At 47.0% G+C, this 22,656-nt stretch overlaps 1 protein-coding gene across 1 annotated transcript in view; it reads left to right on the top strand.

Annotated features, from left to right (window-relative positions):
• The window catches only part of LOC136609916 (uncharacterized), a 67,372-nt gene extending 66,115 nt beyond the window's left edge, over positions 1-1,257 (top strand). Inside the window, exons 15-16 of the mRNA XM_066589202.1 lie at positions 285-404; positions 938-1,257. Of these exons, the coding sequence (XP_066445299.1) occupies positions 285-404; positions 938-986 (169 nt within the window). The 3' untranslated portion in view covers positions 987-1,257. The remainder of the gene's footprint in view (positions 1-284; positions 405-937) is intronic.
• Positions 1,258-22,656: the final 21,399 nt, after the last annotated feature.

Raw genomic sequence — 22,656 nt, 5'->3', positions numbered from 1 at the left:
AGGAAACCCGCCACTCAAGGGGTTAATACAGAGTTACGCCATTTTGACATATAGAGTCTTTACAGCCAAAAGGACTTTTAGCCTCTGTTCACACGTCCGTCGTGGGTCCCATCAGAAAGGACAGAAACAGAAAGGAGCTCACTATAGTCAGTGGATTCTGTCCGGTCCCACTGATTTCGGATGCAGCGTGCCTTTTTTCCGTTCCTCTCTTCCATAATAATTGGAATTTATTATTATTTGGTATGATTTTCTAGATTTACATTTTTGCATTTTGTATTACTTAGGGTGTTCCGCTTTCTTGCTTCATCCCAGGACGAAACCGAACAGCACCGAAGGAACCCATTGACTATAATGAGGTCCGTTAGGTCTCCGCTGAGCTGCCCGGCTCTTGAACAGAAGAAAAGGTGCTTTTTCTTTTGGTATTTTGAACCGGATCTGCGACAGAACCTCCGACCGGAGGCTCCAACGCAGATGTAAGGCCAGCCTTAGGCACTTTATTTTTGTGTCTCATGTGGAGAGGTGTTGTGTGACCCATCTTATCTCTATGTTTCCAGCTTTGTTCTTGATGCATAGTACATTTTGGATTTTATATATGGCATCTCTTGAGTCTTGCACCTTTGGTTTGTTTGATGGGTGTATATATCTCTAATTGGTGGCCTTGTTTTGGAACAGATGTATTGGTCTGTTAAATTTTTTTTTGGTGGCATATAACCTCTGACCTTCTAAACATCGTTTGAGCATCAAGTGATCCTAAAGATTTATGACTAAATCTGTGACACTTACTGGATGAATAATTCAAGTTCCTGCTTTTAAAAGAAAGTAGCTATTTTTTCCTACTCTCATACAAGCCCTTTAAGTAAATACTAAGGAATCAGTCACATGGTGATTTGTGTACTCATCGTTATATATATAACCCATGCTTCTATGTGTTTTACAGGAGTCCCACCATCATATCACTGGAAGGCCTGGAAAGAACACAGGATTGAACTGAACCAAATATTTATATAAACTAGCTGATATACCCGGCTTCACCCGAGTTAATTTGGTACTGGTGTTTACCTTTTGTTCGAACAGAAAATTTTAAGGAGTCAGGATTACTTAAGAGGAACCGAGTAATAAAATATGCATACACATAGAGGAGCGTTAATTCTTCTCAGGCTGCATGTACTGATGTCTCAAGGTCCAGATAAGGGTATGGGTACAGATGTAGGGGACCAGCTCAACTTTTGCACCCGGGCCTCTGAGGCTTTTACTTACGACCCTGGTCCCTATATATTTGGACTGGTACTGAGAGTGCACTGTGTAGCCATATCTGGGTCCCCTAAATATATTAGGAGAATAAATTCTCTTGACCCGTTTGGCACTCCAGAAATGAGTATATAAGTTAGAGGCATTATATATGCAGGCAGTTCTCTCTATTGTAGTTACCTCGACATTCATCAACTACAATGGAGAGAGTCTCATGCGTTGTCTCCTCCTCTCTGGAGGGCTGATTGGGTAGGAGGTGACTGCTATTCTCCCAATAGGTGGAAGTCCTGACAGTGGAACAATAATTCCATTCCTACAGAGCTAGTGGTTACTACTACTATGATGTGGCCATCTCTTAACCACTTAACGCTATAGGACGTACAGTTACATCCTGCACGTTTGGAGGAAGTATGAAGGAATATCGTGGGGCGATCTCGCTCCATACAACGCAGGTGCCGGCTGTTTTTTACAGTCAGCACCCGCCCATAACAGCGCCAATAAGCCACGCACCCACCCGCAACAGCTACAATAAGCCACGCGGCTCATCAGAGCTATTAACCCTTTAAATGCCACAGTCAATTCTGACAGCGGCATTTAAATCCCCCGACCGATGTTCCGAGTACCGGTACGCCCCCCCGCGATAAGATCATGGGTTTCTGTGCGGGTATCATGGCAGCCGGGGGCTTTCTGATCTGACAAAAACACATATATGGTATTGCTGCGTCCGTAAGAGTCTGATCTATCAAAATAATGCATTACTTATCCGGCATGGTGAACATCATCATCAAAACAAAATAAAGAAAGTCAGAATTGCGCTTTTTTGGTCACCCCGTTTCCAGAAAAAAATGTAATAAAAAGCAATCAAAAAGCCGTATGTACTCCAATGCTACCAATGGAAACTACAGGATGTCCCACAAAAAATGAGCGATCGCACAACTATGTCGACGAAAAAATAAAAAAAGTTCTGGCTGTCAAAAGATGGCGGCAGAAAATAATTTAAAAAAATTAAATATCTTTAAAAAAAAAATGAAAGTACTTTAGCAAAAAAAAACCTATATAAGTTTGGTAGCGTAGTAATCGTACTGACCCATAGAATAAAGTTATCATGTCGTTTTTGTTGCAGTATATACACTGTAGAAACAATACACACCCAAAGATGTGGGAATTTAGATTTTTTTCATTTTACTCCTCTTAGAATTTTTAAAAAGTTTTTCAGTACATTATATGGTATATGAAATAGCACTATTGAAAAATACAACTCGGCCCACAAAAACAAAGCCTCATATAGCTATGTTTATGGATAAATAAAGGAGATATGATATTTTAATGGGGGGAGGAAAAAACGAAAACGTGGGGAAAAAGGGCTGTGTCCTTAAGGGGTTAAACACTCACACTTGGCCTAATTTCACACGGGCAAGCGCGATATTGGGCCCGTAAAACTCGGCCCGATATTCTGCTCAGGAATATGTGATATATACCCACGGACACGAGGCGTTTTTTGTGTCACTTCAGTACAGTTGCGATTCTCTGACACGGCTGTTTTCAATAGAACAGCTTGCGTGCCCTTCGCACGCAGTGCAATGCATTTACCAGCCCTATGGAAAACAATGGGCGAGGTGTTCCAAGAAAACGCCCAAAGATAGGACACGCCGCAATTTTTTCAAAAGAATGGAGTTCATATTCATGCGAGTTTTGTGCGCCTCGCAGTACACAAATCTCACACGATTTTCTCGGCCGTGTTAAAGCGGCCTCACAGTTATACGGGCAATGACATTACCTGCAGTAATCATGATTTAGTTCAGGTACTGCTCGGCAGTGCTGGCCTTAACTTAGATAGCACCCTGTGCAGAATATGTTTTGGTCCCCCTCATCATGAGAAAATATATGTTGCACTAACAGGCAGTCTAATAGGCTTGTGCAGAAAGCAGTAAGATTGCATCGCACCCAAACCAGAACAGCTCAGTGAATAAATACAGCACCAGAAGCAAGCTCATAACATAAATACAGCACCAGAAGCAAGCTCATAACATAAATACAGCAAAAAGAACAGAGCTCATAACATAGATATGGCACCAGAAGGAAGCACAGTACATAAATACAGCATGAACCAAACTAATAACATAAAGCACCAGAACCCAGCTCATAACATAAATACAGCACCAGAACTAAGCTCATAACATAAATACAGCACCAGAACTAAGCTCATAAGATAAATACAGCACCAGAACTACACTCATAAGATAAATACAGCACCAGAACTAAGCTCATAACATACATATACTAAGCACCAGAAACAAGCTCATAAAATAAATACAGTAGCAGGAACTAGCAATTGTGTTGCATGGGCACTGATAGAGGTACCTCAGAACATCAGAGTGGAGGAGACAGATCCAGGAGGATGATGATTCGTGTATCTCCAGAAGATACTGCCGCACAGAGGAAGAACATCTAGACAGGTGGACCAAAGGTGGGCGATTGCTGCAAGCCTGGTTCTAGCCCTGCAAGCTGGTAGCCGGAGCCCTGTGCTGCACATCTCTCAGGCCAAGCAGCGTGTCAGTTTTTTTGGGGACATTTTTTTGTCAGTCTAGTGCCCTCTGTTGGGGCTTTGTTTTCAAATATCTGCCCAATGTGCTCACCATAGATTTCCAACTCTACACATGTATGGTGGATGATGTGGTCGAAGGGATATACTATACCCCATATACATCAATTTGGGGAGTACCTTGGTTAGCTGAACTAAACTGTCTGTTGGGGTTTGATCAGCTTCAAGGAGAGTTTGAGCTTCCGCATTCACAGTTCTTTAAAGATCTACAATTTAGACATGCCTTTCAAGCTGAGACATTATCATCCAATTTGCAGATGACACGATTGACCCCAGCAGAACTCATAGATGATGCAAGTTTACCAGTGGGGAAGAATCAGCCCTGTATAATCTTTAACTGAATACATTTCTTGATGTGTCGCCCTCTGCTTTGAAAGAATAATGGGAAGGGGACATAGGTCCTATTGAGCGGGCCACCGGATAGAAGTCCTGCAGTATATTCCCAAAGCATCGCTACGTGAGGCACACCATTTACCCGGTCTTCATATGATCCACAGCGTATATAGAACACCAGAAGTTTATATAATATTGGGATGCGAGGTAATCCATCATGTAATTGTATCTCACTAACTCTTAGGCTGTAGGCCCTCTCATCAGACGCTGCACGTGTATACCAGCTTTTCATCTTATGTGTATTGATGGGTTAATGGAATACAATAAAACAGTTGGGGTGGTAGGGTGAGGAGGGGGGTGTTTTGATTTTGTAAACTGTGTGTTTATTGAAAAAGAAATTTAAAAAAAGGTTTAACCAAATTAAAAAAAAATATGCACCTGCCCAGGACCGAACATTGCATGTAGAGATGAGCGAACGTACTCGGTAAGGGCGATTTCGCAATCGAGCACCACGATTTTCGAGTACTTCACTACTCAGGTGAAAAGTACTCGGGATCGCCGGGGGGCAGGGGGAGGCGCGGCGGAGCGGGGGGTAGCAGTGGGGAACAGGGGGGAGCCCTCTCTCTCTCCCTCTCCCCCCCACTCCCCTCTGCAACCCCCCGCTCACCCACAGCGCACCCGAGTACTTTTCACCCGAGTAGTGAAGTACTCGAAAATCGCGGTGCTCGATTGCGAAATCGCCCTTACCGAGTACGTTCGCTCATCTCTAATGTCAATGCTTCAAGACCACATTCTATAGTTGCTGAAAACTAATGGTTTTCTTTCACTTTTGTTGCTGTGCTCTACTTCCATGCAAATAAATTCTGACACCAGAGTTTCTTCCGATGATGTCATCAGGACAGACTGTTTAAACCCAGCTAGGTCTCTCACTCATTGAGTATCGATTTCAATACATAAACTTTATATGTCTATAGTAACTACCTGTTCTTCGTGGGATTTTGAGTACTGCAGTACTCACATCAGTACCAGTCACATTTCCGCAAGTGGAATTTGCCCATTGACACGTCTAATTCCACACGTGGATCTGCTGCAAAAACCACGTCCGAAAGACGCATATTTTGCAGCAGTTTTTAGAGGTGGAATTCATGTGGAAATTTCCGCAGCGAGTTCTGTCGTGTGACAATACTTTAGGGCAGTGATGGCGAACATTTTAGACACTGAGTGACCACACTGCCACCTGAAACCCACTTATTTATTGCAAAGTGCCAACACAGCAGTGGGCGAATCTTATCATGACGTATGATTTTACCCCCACTGATATAAAAAGAACAGGGCCATTTTAAAATAAACAGGGATCAACGACTTGTGCTGAAGTGCCATTGGTGAAGATTTTGACTGGAAATCAGCTGCGTATTCGTAGCTGATTTCATGCTATGCGGCGCTCCCCCTCACCTCCTCTGTAGGCTTCTCCCTCTTAGCGCTTCCCGGATTCTGGTTGCCAGTGGCCTGTAGTGGCCTCACCTGACCAGCGGTGCCTCACTAGCATCACCTCACCTGACCAGTGGCGCTTCACCTTACTAACATCACCTCACCAGAATCATCGCACCTCAAAATCTCAATGTGTCTACCAGTCACTAAAAAGGTTACAAAACAAAGAAAAACAAGCGGTTTCATGTGCAGACTCACTAAGTATAAAAATCCTGCTGTAAGCAAAAAGCTGTTCACATGACCAAATTAGACATTAACTGAAAATGGCTGGAGGCTGTATTGTAGTATACTTTCCATTATTACAAGCATTGTAATATACAGTGGGTATAAAATGTCTACACACCCCTGTTAAAATTTAATTTTTTCTCATATTAAAAAATCAGACAAAAGATTAATTATTTCCACCTTCCATGTGACCCGTTATCTGTACAATCCCATTAAAAAACAAACTGATATCATTTAGGGTGGACAATTAAAAAAAAGACTAAAATAATCTAGTTGCATTAGTTTACACACCATAAAAATAATACTTTGTTCATGTACTCTTTAAGTTTATGACAGCATTCAGTCTTTTTGGACCCTCCAGGTGCTGACTTGGGCAGCCCTTTCTCCAATAGCACAGGGAAGATCAGTTGATGTTCCATCTACTTTCTGAGAGAAAACAGATACAAAATAGGAATTTAAAAGTTCAGCCTTCTCAACATCATTCTTAACCAATTCACCATTTTCATCTTGTAAGCATCCAATAGCATCTTTGACTTTTCTTTTGCTTTTGACATACCCCCTTTTTATTGCTTTTGGCCTCTGTTAATAATTCATTATTAGCTTTAGCTTTTCTGACGCTTACTAAAGCCCAAACTTTACCGCTAGCCGCCAGCAGCAGTAGCAGCTAATATGACATGACTTTGCAGGGTAAAGGACCTTCAATGAAAGAGAGTCACGTGACTGGTCGCGCAGCGCGAATGGCCGGTCACATGACTGTCACACAAGTTAAGGAAAGTCCTTCGGGCCCCAGGAACAGCAGTGCGGCAGAATATTTCAGCCTGTCCTACAGTATATGGAGCCGTGTTAATGCTGCAGTAACATGTATTGCAGGGTAAAAAGATTCTGCTGGGGCTTTTCTTAGGTTCCTAAGTATACAGTATATAGTGCAGCAATGCGTGGGATAATACTTTTTCTAAAAATCTTGCATCCACATTCTGTATCCAAGGGCCAGTTCACACGGACATAAGCACATTTCAGATGCCTAAATATGCTGCATATTTATACGACCAAAAATCGCTTACACCCACGTATTTTGCCTGCTGCAGCGTGTTTTTGTGTGCACAAATACTCCGCACAGGCAAGAAAACCCACCCAAAATCGCATTGATATTCTGCGTAAATATGCTGCAGGTTTTCTAGATCTTTAACGCTTATTTACGCACACCCATTGATATAAAGATAGGCCAAGCCACGCATTTTTTAACACGATGTGAAACAATACACTCGTGGACAAACCCATTGAAATCAATGGGTTCTATTCACTGATTTTGGGGGGATTTTCATCTCCACTTTTCAAAAACCATAACATTTTTATTTTTCCCTCGACATGGCCATACGAGGGCTTGTTTTTGCGTGGCGAAATGTAGCTTTTGTTGGTACCAATTGTGTGTGCATATAATGTATTTTAAAACGTTTTAAAATAATTTTTTTGGAAGGCTTGTAAGAAAATACATCAATACCAAAATTATATTATATTTTTAGGCTTTTCCTTTTATGCGCAATAAAACCCCTTTTTCTTTTTAAATTATTATTTTTTTGCATCGCTGCATTCAGAGTCCCAAAACTCTATCACGGCTTGCTTTTTGCGTATGCGTGACGAGCTGTAGTTTCTATTGGTACCATATTTGGGTACATACTTTTTTTTATCACTTTTAATTGCGTTTATTTGGGGAAGTCAATTAAACAAAAAAAAGTATTTTTTGCAGTTCATAGTTTGTTTAATTCATTGTACGGGTCGATAATACAAAATATGTGGAATTTTTTTTATACCAATATTAGGAAGTCCATAAAAAACTTTTTTTTTTGTTACAATTTTACTTACGTGTTTTTTTTTCTACTATTTCTATTCTTTTATATTTATACTAGCGTACCCGTCGCGCGTTGCTGCGAAGACAGACAGACATACATACATTCGTTTTTATATATCTAGATGACGGCAGCAGCGACCACTGAGGTTTTGTAGGCCGCTGCTTCCCCCTTGCGGGCTGAATAAAATAGCCGTTGTGTGGAACATCCAATTTATCCGGCTGCTGTGGCTTCTTGGGAAGATATCCTAGTACATGTTTGCCCACTTCCAACTCCAATGGAGACTGACTGTAAATGGCTGGCGTGCTCTAGTATTTATGGTTCCAAGCTGTACGTGTCATTGCATACAGTCTATCTATCTATCTATCTATCTATCTATCTATCTATCTATCTATCTATCTATCTATCTATCTATCTATCTATCTATCTATCTATCTATGACATCAGGAAATGAGAGAATTAGATTCCGTACGTAAAATTTGAACGCTAATTCTTTGGCGCTTTGAATTGAATAATCGAGTTGGGACCCATTAACTTTTCCTATTTATGACATAATCAATGCTCGAGCCAAATTTCAAGTTTCTATGACATTGGGAAATGAGAGAATTAAATTCCGTACATAAAATTTGGACGCTAATTCTTTTGCGCTTAGAATTGAATAATCGAGTTGGGATGAGACATAAGGCCTTGCCCATAAGCATTCCCCAACCTCCAAGAACTGAACCTACCTACCTGAATGAGATTTTGTAGGCCGCTGCTTCCCCCTTGCGGGCTGAATAAAATAGCCGTTGGGTGGAACATACAATTTATCCGGCTGCTGTGGCTTCTTAGGAAGATATCCTAGTACTTGTTTACCCACTTCCAACTCCAATGGTAATTGGCTGGCGTGCTCTAGTGGTTCCAAGCTGTACGTGTCATAATAGAGCCTTAATGACATCACAATGCAGCTTATGAGAACATGTTGGGGCATGTTCGCGCGTTGCTGCGAAGACAGACATACATACATACTACGTTTTTATATATCTAGATGACGGCAGCAGCGACCACTGAGGTTTACCGCTGGGGTATGTCACTCTTATTACTAATGGGGGGAGTGTCACTATTATTACTGCTGTGGGATGTCACTATTATCGCTGGGGTGAAGGTGTCACTATTACCGCTGGGGTATGTGTACATGTGGCAGAAATGGGCAGGGCTCTTTCAGAATAGACCGGGTGCAGATTTTGACTGCTTTTTAGGTGCGGAAATGCTGCAGAATTTTCCACAGAAATCTCCGCTGAGGACATTCTGCAGTATTTCCGCGTCCAAAAAGCAGTCAGAATCTGCACCCGGTCTATTCTGAAGCAGCCTTGTCCTTTTTAGAACGACGGGGGTAAAATCATACGTTGTGATAAGCCCCGCCCCCTGACGTGTTGGCACTTTGCGATACATAAGTGGGTTTTGGGTTGTAGTTTGGGCACTCGGTGCCTAAAAGGTTCGCCATCACTGGCCTAGTACATGTTTGCCCACTTCCAACTCCAATGGAGACTGACTGTAAATGGCTGGCGTGCTCTAGTATTTATGGTTCCAAGCTGTACGTGTCATTGCATACAGTCTATCTATCTATCTATCTATCTATCTATCTATCTATCTATCTATCTATCTATCTATGACATCAGGAAATGAGTGAATTAGATTTTGTAGGCCGCTGCTTCCCCCTTGCGGGCTGAATAAAATAGCCGTTGGGTGGAACATACAATTTATCCGGCTGCTGTGGCTTCTTAGGAAGATATCCTAGTACTTGTTTACCCACTTCCAACTCCAATGGTAATTGGCTGGCGTGCTCTAGTGGTTCCAAGCTGTACGTGTCATAATAGAGCCTTAATGACATCACAATGCAGCTTTATAGAACATGTTGGGGCATGTTCAAGGGCGTCCGATGTTGATGACATCAGTGATGACATCACAATAGCAGGTGGCTTACTTATTCGATCTACGTGGGGGGGGGCGTAACTTTCGACGACGCTCGCGCGCCATTTATCGTAGGATATTTGTACTATGCCTATAATCTTCCCAGGAGTGTACTCAACAACTTCCCAAAGTTTCATGGCGATCGGATGAATGGTGTAGTAGCGCATAAAGGACAAACACGCACGCACGCACGCACGCACGCACGCACGCACGCAGACAGACATACATTCAATTTTATATATATAGATATAATCTTTTATATTCTTTTTAATGCCCTTTTAGGAGACTTGCATCAGAAAACCTATGATCGCTATGATAATGCATTGCAGTACTTCTGTACTGCAATGCATTATCACTTACAATAGCGATCACAGGCCATGGCAGGCTCAGAAGCCATTGTCTGGCATCCGGTTGCAATAGCAACTCATCAGCTCTACGCGGTTACATTGCAGAGGGCTGATGACATCACAAAAGGGCCAAGCTCAATGTAGATCACGGGGTAATGACATAGTAGTTACATAGTATGTCAAGTTGAGAAAAGACATATGTCCAGTCTATTATCCTACAATCCAGAGGATGGTAAAAAAAAAAGCCCAATGGGATAGAAGCCAATTTTCTTTATTTACTCCAAGTCTGGAAGGAATTTTTTTGACAGCGGGAGGCTGTTAGCCACAGTCGGCTCCCTCTGCCGGATGGCGTGAGCTGACATCTGAGCCTGAGCCATCCACAGGAAGTTAGTTTATTCCCTGTTGCGTTAAGTACCATGCACCCCATACATCAACTTATGTCCTATGTCAGTGATGGGCAACCTTTTGAGCTCAGTGTGCCAAAATTCAGCAAAAAACCGAGCATAACTCGGTGGTGTGTCACTTCGAGAAAAAAACCATAAATTTGCGATATTTATAGTTTAAATAACAAATATGTATAACTGTAATGTACACCCATAGCACAGGCCCTTCGCCTCCCCCATGCTCCCCTCTCACTTATCTCAGCAGTGACAGTGGCCCCCACAGCAGCTCCCAGCAATGACAGCGGACCCCCAGCAGCGACAGCGCCCCCGCACAGCGGTCCCCCAGCAGTGACAGCACCCCCAGCAGCGACAGCACCTCCAAGCAGCGACAGCACCCCCCACAACGGGCCCCCAGCAATGACAGCGCCCCTCCTCCAGCAGCGACAGTGCCCCCCACAGCAGCCCCCCGGCAGCGACAATGCCCCCCCCAGCGGCCCCCCAGCAATGACAGTGGCCCTCCAGCAGTGTCCGCAGCCCCCCACAGTGGCCCTCCAGCAGTGACAGCGGCCCCCCCAGCAGTGAAAATGCCCCCCACACAGCCTACCCAGCAGTGACAGTGCCCCCAACACAGCCTCCCCAGCAGTGACCGTGCCCCCCGAGACCCATGTACTTACCCCATCCACGTCCTGGAAGGTCTGCTCCTCCGCTGGCCTCCGCGCTGCAAGCAACGATGATCTCCGGCACACACTAACGTCAGTGTGCTGCCATACTCCTGTTCCTCCGGACGCTCTCACGGAACCAAGTGGTAAGAGACGTCGGGGGAGGGGGGAGGAGGATCCTGGCTGCACACTGACACAGTGTGCGTCGGGATCAGCGTTGCTACCTGTAGTAGCGCTGGTTAGTGAATACCAGCAGGGGAGCCACGGCCCCTGCTAGTATTCACTAACGGCTGCGTGTCAGCGACTATGGCCACGCGTGGCAGTGCTGACATGCGTGTCATAGGTTCGCCATCACGGTCCTATGTCATTATGGGGTTAAACCATCTCTGTAATTGCTGGCTTAACATAATGGAATTAGATGTCCAGCATGAATCGTTAAGATGTTAGAGAGGTTTTAGTAAATGTAGTTCCAAGTATAATCACTAGGTGGTAGCAAAATACAGTCTCTTATTAGAGTTAGCAAAAAAGATCCATTAGTATACATCGGAACATTAAATGGAGCGGAGCATCATCCTTTTTATGTTCGAACTCTCTAAGGTTCAACCTTTATAATCTTGGTTTGTAGATAAAGCTGACGAGACATCCAGGAGTTATGTTAATAGCAGTGGAGATTCAATCCCAAACCCTCTGGCTGGAAGTGATCTGCTTGCCGAGTAAGGGCAGCTGGTTTACCAGGGTGTAGACCCACATATTGCCTGAGTGCAGCGTCCCATAGGGAGACCCTGGACACCTGATATACTTGGGATGCTGGGAGGGTAGAGTGCTGGCTTGTCACAGCGGCACTTACCAAACTCCTTCCCGGAGTGAACACACACAGCCAAGGCTAGAGTATCACTTCAGGCCACCTGGGACAACCCTGGGACAAGCCTAGGATAGGGAGATGCCCACTAAACAGAATAACAGGGGTTGTAGTTGTCACGGGTAATGCCACCATTCCTTCACCAACCGATATGACCCTCGGCAGAGAATAAGTGCAGCCACAATCAGTTCTTGAGTACTACTGGTCTCTGGGAATGGTTAGAGCCCAGTATAAACTTTACTTGAAAACTTGAACAGATAATACAAGGCAGTTCAATAAGAGATGTTACAGTGCGGGCAAATGACTTCAAAACGTAGTATCTCCACACGGCTCTCATTAACTCAAAGACCCACATGTGTAAACAAAGATTATTAGCCTGCAGTACCTCCCCCCGACTTGAAGAGGCGTCGGTTTGACAATTAAAGGGTGTACCTCTATGCGATGATCCTGGCTCTAGACGGCCGCATAGGAAACTGAGACGATGAGATTGTATCTCTGCACTTGCCTTGAGAAGTAGTTACTTACAATTGCTCTCTCACTCTTGGAGGCTCACTCCACTAACATCCAAAACACAAGTGGCACAGGAAATCTCTCCTCCTCCTCCATCTTTACCACAAGGAGGCTGATGGTGCCTCCAAGTGGCTCTGTGTTTGGTGGAAGCCAAGATGGAACACAGGTTGATGATGAAGACTCTTTTCCCGCTCTCAGCACACACATTTATACCTTCTCTCATACCACATGACATGACAGATTTGATAGATTTACATGCAGGCTTTGGATTTTATTAAACATTTAACCCTTCTAGCGCTGGAGCTGTGCAACACACACACTGGAAATAACAAGACAGCTTTGCACAGTGCATCAACATAGCACAAACATGTATGACATTTATGGAGGGGACCTGGATGGTGTTCTGGGCTACTACATGAGCATGACAGCGTATCTCACGCTCAGGCTTCCTGGTTAAATTTTCCACTCTGTCGCTGACAATTTCTAAATGCTGAGAGTTGTGGTGTGATTAGGTGAACGGTCGTGTAACCTAAGGCCCTAAAAGTGCTTTACCCTTGGCCTATAAAAAGGCTCTCAGAAGTTTACCTCCACCCAACGGTCCCAGGCTTCAGGACACTTGGGCGTGAACAATTAAAAGAACTTAAAAAGAGTACGCCTGCACTGGGCCTTGTGTAGAAAAGACTTAGGACTGGCTCCCGCTCTCACTCTCTGGGGACTCACTTACTCATCATGCTGATTCTTGCGCTTGGGAAATCTCTCCTCCTCTTCCATCTTCAACACATGAGGGCTGAAGGTACCAGCATGTGCCTCTGTGTTTTCTCTCTCAGATGGAACTCAAGATGGAAGACCAGATTGAAGACAAAGACCCTTTCCCACTCTCAAGCACTCACATTTATACCTTCACTCATTCCACGTGACAGGATAGAATTGTTACATTTACCAGTCAGCTCACACCAGACATTAACCTCTCATTTGCTGCAGCTGTGCAATACACATAACAGAATGACAAGACACTTTTGCACAGTGCATCTACATAAGACATACATGTATGACATTATGGAGGGGGCCAGGAAAGCCTGTACTTTCCTTTTTGTATAGAAAAACCAACAAATTTATAAGCTTCCATGATTGTACCCTACGGGGTGGCTATCACCGAGTCAGGCTCTAAGCGTCTCCAAATATGGTACCCCATTCCAATTTTTATATGAAGTTCACAGGGTATTATTCTGCATCCGGTCCCAGAGTCACATTACTACATAAAATCAAGCCCTAATACCATAAAGTTGGGGGAGGAGATAAAGAGAAAAAGGGGGAGAAAACACACAGAGGGTTGTTGTAAATAGTAAAGGAAAGCGCTGTGCGGTTGTTTATATCAATTTTTGTTTTTTGTATCTGTGCTCCCCTGTTTTGTAAGCGCTGCGGAATATGTTGGCGCTATATAATTGAAGATTATTATTATTATGCATGGGATCATCTGGGACACCAACTTTGAAAGTCTACTATTTGCAGGATCTAGAGACTCATTTACAGTAAATGAAAGACCAATATGTCACAGAATACCAGAGGGAACCTGTATACCTCTATGCCCGCCTGTATCACATCTTGTATCCAAGCTAGAGGCGGTACAACAGGGTACTAGAGCCTGCATGCCGACCTGTATCACATCTTGTATCCAAGCTGGAGGTGGTAGAACAGGGTACTAGAGCCTCCATGCCCGCCCATATCACATTTTGTATCCAAGCTAGAAGTGGTACAACAGGGTACTAGAGCCTCGATGCCCGCCCATATCACATCTTGTATCCAAGCTAGAGGTGGTACAACAGGGTACTAGAGCCTCCATGCTCGCCCATATCACATCTTGTATCCAAGCTAGAGGCAGTAAAATAGGGTATTAGAGCCTCAATGCTGCTCGTATCGCATCTTGCATTCAAGCTAGAGGCGGCCCAATAGGGTACTAGAGCCTCTATGCCTGCCTGTATCACATCTTTCTTCAAGGTAGAGGCAGTACAACTGGGTACTAAAGCCTCCATCCCCACCGGTATCACATCATGCATCCAAGCTAAAGGTGGCCTAATATGGTACTAGAGCCTCCATGCATGCCTGTATAATATCTTTCATTCAAGCTAGAGGTGGTACAACAGGGTATTAAAGCCTCAATGCTGCTTACATAACATCTTGCATTCAAGCTAGAGGCAGCCCAATAGGGTACTAGAGCCTCCATGCCTGCCTGTATCACATCTTTCATCAAAGTAGAGAAGGTACAACAGGGTACTAAAGCCTCAATGCAGCTCATATCACATCTTGCATTCAAGCTAGAGGCGGTACAACAGGGTACTAAAGCCTCAATGCTGCTCATATCACATCTTGCATTCAAGCTAGAGGTGGCCCAATAGGGTACTAGAGCCTCCATGCCTACTGGTATCACATCTTGCATCCAAGCTAGAGTTGGCCTAATGGGGTACTAGAGCCTCCATGCTGCTTGTATCACATCTTGCATTCAAGCTAGAGGCAGCCAAATAGGGTTCTAGAGCCCCTATGCTTGCCCATATCACATCTTTCATCAAGGTAGAGGCAGTACAACAGGGTACTAGAGCCTTCATGACTGCCCATATTACATCTTGCATCCAAGCTAGAGGCGGTACAACTAGATACTAGAGCCTCTATGCCTGCCCGTATCACATCTTAAATTCAAGATAGAGGAGGTATAACAAAGCACTAGAGCCTCCATGCCCGCCCGCATGATATTTTAAAACCAAGCTAGAGGCGGTACAACAGGGTACTAGAGCCTCCATGCCCGCCCATATGATATTTTGAATCCAAGCTAGAGGCGGTACAACAGGGTACTAGAGCCTCCATGCCCGCCCGTATCACATCTTGTATCAAAGTAGAGGTAGTGCAACAGGGTACTAGAGCCTACCTTCAAGTGTTCAGTTTTCCGCAATAAATTCTACGCGGCAGCAAGTGGGTCTATACACTTCTGTATGGCCATAATAATGCACTTTGTAATGTACATTGTGCATTAATTATGAGCCATACAGAAGTTATAAAAAGTTTTTTACTTACCTGCTCCGTTGCTAGCGTCCTCGTTCCCATGGAGCCGACTAATTTTCGCCCTCCGATGGCCAAATTAGCCGCGCTTGCGCAGTCCTGGTCTTCTGCTCTCTTCAATGGAGCCGCTCGTGCAGAATGCCGGCTCCGTGTAGCTCCGCCCCGTCACGTGCCGATTCCAGCCAATCAGGAGGCTGGAATCGGCAATGGACCGCACAGAAGAGCTGCGGTCCACGGAGGAAGAGGATTCCGGCGGCCATCTTCACCGGTAAGTATAGAAGTCACCGGAGCGCGGGGATTAAGGTAAGCGCTCCGGTAAGCTTTCTTTAGGTCCCTGCATCGGGGTTGTCTCGCGCCGAACGGGGGGGGGGGTTGAAAAAAAAAAAAACCCGTTTCGGCGCGGGACAACCCCTTTAAGCCTGGGATGAAACACCGTATATTTACAGTACTTGGTCCTAAATGGGTTACATGTAGAGATGAGCGAGCGTACTCGTCCGAGCTTGATACTCGTTCGAGTATTAGGGTGCTCGAGATGCTCGTTACTCGAGACGAGCACCACGCGATGTTCGAGTTACTTTCACTTTCTTCCCTGACAAATATGTGCGCTTTTCTGGCCAATAGAAAGACAGGGAAGGCATTAAAACTTCCTCCTGTGACGTTCCAGCCCTATACCACCCCCCTGCAGTGAGTGGCTGGGGAGATCAGGTGACACCCAAGTATAGAAACTGGGGCAGGCCGCGGCTCGCCACAGACACAAGCTGAGAGAGATCAGGGAAAGTGCTGCTGATGCTGCTGCTGTTATAGGGAGAGTGTTAGGTGTTATTTTAGTCTTCAAGAACCCCAATGGTCCTTCTTAGGGCCACATCTGACCGTGTGCAGTACTGTTGAGACTGCTTTTAGCAGTGTTGCACAATTTTTTTTTTTTTGTATATCGGGCGTGCAGACCATTGCGTTCTCAGTCTGCAGTCATTTTACATAGTATAGGGCCAGTAGTGGTGAGGCAGGGACAGTGGGAAAGGTGAAAGAGATATACTGTCTATATAGGCAGTGGGCTTTTTCAAAAAAATTGGGGAAAAATACTATATTTGGGCTGCCTGTGACCATCTTCAGTGTACTGCGTGTCTGCTGGGGGTAGTAGTCGTAATTAATACGCAGCTAAGCGTTACAGCAGGCTTGCGCAAAAGTGTTTCCTGGCTCTGCTGTCTCCGTTAGATCACCGCCGTCATAGCGCCAGAGGGAAACAGTATACATAATATACGCTGCATACAAGGTCTGTCTGGTGTTTCAGCTCACCATTTAAAAAATTAGAAGCAAAATACTTAAGGCCTACCACTGGCCTTTGGCCACTTGACTGCTTCTGCGCTGTGAATTCCACTAGCTCAGTCATACGCACCTACGTCTCACTACAGGCGTGCGCAAAATTGTTTCCTGGCTCTGCCTTGCCCGTTACATCACCGCCGTCATAGCGCCAGAGGGAAACAGTATACATAATATACGCTGCATACAGGGTCTGTCTGGTGTTTCAGCTCACCATTTAAAAAAATTGAAGCAAAATACTTAAGGACTACCACTGGCCTTTGGCCACTTGACTGCTTCTGCGCTGTGAATTCCACTAGCTCAGTCATACACACCTACGTCTCACTACAGGCTTGCACAAAATTCTTTCCTGGCTCTGCTGCGCGTTCCGTAAGCGAAGTCAGCCTCCAACCACAGGCCAATAAGCGGCACATTTAATTACAGCGTTCAGTTTCTGCTCTACTCGTAATACACCATGCTGAGGGGTAGGGGTAGGCCTAGAGGACGTGGACGCGGGCGAGGACGCGGAGGCCCAAGTCAGGGTGTGGGCACAGGCCGAGCTCCTGATCCAGGTGTATCGCAGCCGACTGCTGCGGGATTAGGAGAGAGGCAAGTTTCTGGTGTCCCCAGATTCATCTCACAATTAATGGGTCCACGCGGCAGACCTTTATTAGAAACTGAGCAGTGTGAGCAGGTCCTGTCGTGGATGGCAGAAAGTGCATCCAGCAATCTATCGACCACCCAGACTTCTACGCCGTCCACTGCTGCAACTCTGAATCCTCTGAATGCTGCTTGTTCTTCCTCCCAGCCTCCTCACTCCATTAAAATGACACATTCTGAGGAGCAGGCAGACTCCCAGGAACTGTTCTCGGGCCCCTGCCCAGAATGGGCAGCAATGGTTCCTCTCCCACCGGAGGAGTTTGTCGTGACCGATGCCCAACCTTTGGAAAGTTCCCGGGGTCTGGGGGATGAGGCTGGGGACTTCCGGCAACTGTCTCAAGAGCTTTCAGTGGGTGAGGAGGACGTTGACGATGAGACACAGTTGTCTATCAGTCAGGTAGTAGTAATTTCAGTAAGTCCGAGGGAGGAGCGCACAGAGGACTCGGAGGAAGAGCAGCTGGACGATGAGGTGACTGACCCCACCTGGTTTGCTAAGCCTACTGAGGACAGGTCTTCAGAGGGGGAGGCAAGTGCAGCAGCAGGGCAGGTTGGAATAGGCAGTGCGGTGGCCAGGGGTAGAGGCAGGGCCAGACCGAATAATCCACCAACTGTTTCCCAAAGCGCCCCCTCGCGCCATGCCACCCTGCAGAGGCCGAGGTGCTCAAAGGTGTGGCAGTTTTTCACTGAGAGTGCAGACGACTGACGAACTGTGGTATGCAAGGTTTCACCACCACCAGCATGCGCAGACATATGATGGCCAAGCACCCCACAAGGTAGGACGAAGGCCGTTCACCGCCTCCGGTTTGCACCACTGCCTCTTCCCCTGTGCCCCAACCTGCCACTGCGATCCAACCCCCCTCTCAGGACACAGGCACGACCGACTCCCGGCCTGCACCCACACCCTTACCTCCGCTGTCCTCGGCCCCATCCAGCAATGTCTCTCAGCGCAGCATCCAGCCGTCGATAGTGCAACTGTTTGAGTGCAAGCGGAAGTACGCCGCCACGCACCCGCACGCTCAAGCGTTAAACGTGCACATAGCCAAATTGATCAGCCTGGAGATGCTGCCGTATAGGCTTGTGGAAACGGAGGCTTTCAAAAACATGATGGCGGCGGCGGCTCCGCGCTACTCGGTTCCCAGTCGCCACTACTTTTCCCGATGCGCCGTCCAAGCCCTGCTCGACCACGTCTCCCGCAACATTGTACGCGCCTTCACCAACGCGGTTACTGCCAAGGTCCACTTAACAACGGACAGGTGGACAAGCACAGGCAAGCAGGGCCACTATATCTCCCTGACGGCACATTGGGTGAATTTAGTGGAGGCTGGGACCGAGTCAGAGCCTGGGACCGCTCACGTCCTACCCACCCCCAGAATTGCGGGCCCCAGCTCGATGCTGGTATCTGCTTCCTCCACTAAACCACCATCCTCCTCCTCCTACGCAACCTCTGTCTCGCAATCAACATGTGTCAGCAGCAGCACGTTGCCAGCAGTCGGTGTCGCGCGGCGTGGCAGCACAGCGGTGGGCAAGCGCCAGCAGACCGTGCTGAAACTACTCAGCTTAGGAGAGAAGAGGCACACGGCCCACGAACTGCTGCAGGGTCTGACAGAGCAGACCGACCGCTGGCTTTCGCGACTGAGCCTCCAACCGGGCATGGTCGCGTGTGACAACGGCCGTAACCTGGTGGCGGCTCTGCAGCTCGGCAGCCTCACGCACCTGCCATGCCTGGCCCACGTCTTTAATTTGGTGGTTTAGCGCTTTCTGAAAAGCTACCCACACTTAGACCTGCTCGGAAAGATGCGCCGACTCAGCGCACATTTCCGCGCAAGTCCAAGACGGACGCTGCCACCCTGCGCACCCTGCAACATCGGTTTAATCTGCCAGTGCACCGATTGCTGTGCAACGTGCCCACATGGTGGAACTCTACGCTCCACATGTTGGCCAGGCTCTATGAGCAGCGTAGAGCTATAGTGGAATACCAACTCCAACATGGGCGGCGTAGTGGGAGTCAGCCTCCTCAATTCTTTACAGAAGAGTGGGCATGGTTGGCAGACATCTGCCAGGTCCTTGGAAACTTTGAGGAGTCTACCCAGATGGTGAGCGGCGATGCTGCAATCATTAGCGTCACCATTCCTCTGCTATGCCTCTTGAGAAGTTCCCTGCAAAGCATAAAGGCAGACGCTTTGCGCTCGGAAACGGAGGCGGGGGAAGACAGTATGTCGCTGGATAGTCAGAGCACCCTCATGTCTATATCTCAGCGCGATGAGGAGGAGGAGGAGAAGGGGGAGCAGCATGAGGAGGAGAGGGAAGAGACAGCTTGGCCCACTGCTGAGGGTACCCATGCTGCTTGCCTGTTATCCTTTCAGCGTGTATGGCCTGAGGAGGAGGAGGAGGAGGATGATCCTGAAAGTGATCTTCCTAGTGAGGACAGCCATGTGTTGCATACAGGTACCCTGGCACACATGGCTGACTTCATGTTAGGATGCCTTTCTCGTGACCCTCACGTTACACGCATTCTGGCCACTACCGATTACTGGGTGTACACACTGCTCGACCCACGGTATAAGGAGAACCTTTCCACTCTCATACCCAAAAAGGAAAGGGGTTCGAGAGTGATGCTATACCACAGGACCCTGGCGGACAAACTGATGGTAAAATTCCCATCCAACAGCGCTAGTGGCAGAAGGCGCAGTTCCGAGGGCCAGGTAGCAGGGGAGGCGCGGAGATCAGGCAGCATGTACAGCACAGGTAGGGAAACACTCTCCAAGGCCTTTGACAGCTTTATGGCTCCCAAGCAAGATTGTGTCACCGCTCCCCAGTCAAGGCTGAGTCGGCGGGAGCACTGTAAAAGGAGGGAGTACGTAGCCGATCGCACGACCGTCCTCCGTGACGCCTCTGCCCCCTACAACTACTGGGTGTCGAAGCTGGACACGTGGCCTGAACTTGCGCTGTATGCCCTGGAGGTGCTTGCTTGTCCTGCGGCTAGCGTCTTGTCAGAGAGGGTGTTTAGTGCGGCTGGGGGAATCATCACGGATAAGCATACCCGCCTGTCAACTGACAGTGCCGACAGGCTTACACTCATCAAGATGAACAAAGCCTGGATTTCCCCAGACTTCTCTTCTCCACCAGCGGACAGCAGCGGTACCTAAACAATACGTAGGCTGCACCCGCGGATGGAAGCTACGTTCTCTCTCACCATCCAAAACGGGGACATTTTAGCTTCATCAATCTGTGTATTATATTCATCCTCCTGCTCCTGCTCCTCCTCCTGAAACCTCACGTAATCACGCCGAACGGGCAGTTTTTCTTAGGCCCACAAGGCTCAGTCATATTACTTTTGTAAACAATGTTTATACGTTTCAATTCTCATTAAAGCGTTGAAACTTGCACCTGAACCAATTTTTATTTTAACTGGGCTGCCTACAGGCCTAGTTACAAATTAAGCCACATTAACCAAAGCGATTAATGGGTTTCACCTGCCCTCTTGGTTGGGCATGGGCAATTTTTCTGAGGTACATTAGTACTGTTGGTACACCAATTTTTTTGGGCCCTCGCCTACAGTGTAATCCTAGTAATTTTTATGGGCTTCGCCTGCACTCATGGTACAGCAAGGTGTGTTGGGTTGGCCTACACTTTTGCTACATAAATGTAACTGGGGCCTTGTTTATACTGCAACTACTGAAATGTGAAAGAGACTGTTATCTCCCTAAACTGCTGCAACAGGAATGTTACTGTGGCCTGTCTTGACTGCTACTACTACTGAAATGCAACTAATACTGTGCTCCCCCTATACTGCTGCTTCGGAATTGTTACTGGGGCCTGTCTTGACTGCTACTACTACTGAAATGGAACTAATACTGTGCTCCCCCTATAATGCTGCTAGTGATATGTTACTGGGGCCTGTCTCTAATGCTACCGCTGAAATGTTACTAATTCTGGGCTCTGCCAATACCGCTGCTAATGCTATGTCACTGGGGTGTGGAAACGGAGGCTTCCCAAAAACATGATGGTGGCGAGGCCATTTCCCACCAACGTGGTTACTGTTAAGGTGCATATAACCATGGACACGTGGAGAGGACACGTAGTGCCTCAAAAACATCCCCCTCCTCCTCCAACAATGAAAACATTCTTGGCAAATACCTTTGCATTGGTCCGTCTGGTGGCAGTCCAAGAATTTCACCTTTACCGACACAACAAGAGAGCCCCCCCACCATCCCCCCACCACGGCCCACTTAATCCTGGCCACATTCCGAAAACCAACTAAATAAAACCGCGCTACTAGGTCCGCAATCGCCACCACATTCCCACCAACGCGGTTACTGTTAAGGTACATATTACCACTCTGACTGGGGCATGCACTGTGGGCCGAAGCACACCTGTATTGTATGTGACGTTAGCTCTGCTGAGCAGGGCACTGCAATGGGATATATTTATGTACCACCGATGGGTTCCAGGGAGCCACCCATGCTGTGGGTCCACAGGGACTTCACATTAGGGATTTGTACCTGCCAGTGTCTATGTATTAAAAACCCCGGTCAGACTGGGGCATGCAGTGTGGGTCGAAGCCCACCTGCATTTAATCGGACGTTACCTCAGCTGTGCTGGGCACTGCAATGGGATATATTTATGTACCGACGGTGGCTTCCTGGGACCCACCCATGCTGTGGTTGCACACGGACTTCACAATAGGGAGTTGTACCTGCCTGTGTCTATGAATTAAAAACCCCGGTCAGGTTGGGGCATGCAGTGTGGGCCGAAGCCCACCTGCATGTACTCTGACATTAGCTTTGCTGTCCAGTGCACTGCAATGGGATATATTTATGTACCGCCGGTGGCTTCCTGGGACCCACCTATGCTGTCGGTACACACGGAGTTGTAACTGCATGTGTCCACTTCTAAAGAACCCCAGTCTGACTGGGGCATGCAGTGTGGGCCGAAGCCCACCTGCATTAAACCTGACGTTACCTCAGCTGTGCTGGGCACTGCAATGGGATTTATTTATGTACCGCCGGTGGGTTCCAGGGAGCCACCCATGCTGTCGGTCCACACGGACTTCACAATAGGGAGTTGTACCTGCCTGTGTCTATGAATTAAAAACCCCGGTCAGGTTGGGGCATGCAGTGTGGGCCGAAGCCCACCTGCATGTAATCTGAGGTTAGCTTTGCTGTGCAGGGCACTGCAATGGGATATATTTATTTACCGCCGGT

The sequence above is a fragment of the Eleutherodactylus coqui genome, chromosome 2 (genome assembly GCF_035609145.1).
Source record: "Eleutherodactylus coqui strain aEleCoq1 chromosome 2, aEleCoq1.hap1, whole genome shotgun sequence".
NCBI lineage: Eukaryota > Metazoa > Chordata > Amphibia > Anura > Eleutherodactylidae > Eleutherodactylus > Eleutherodactylus coqui.
Note: the sequence above shows the minus strand (reverse complement) of the source record. Positions and strands in the feature narration are given on the sequence as shown.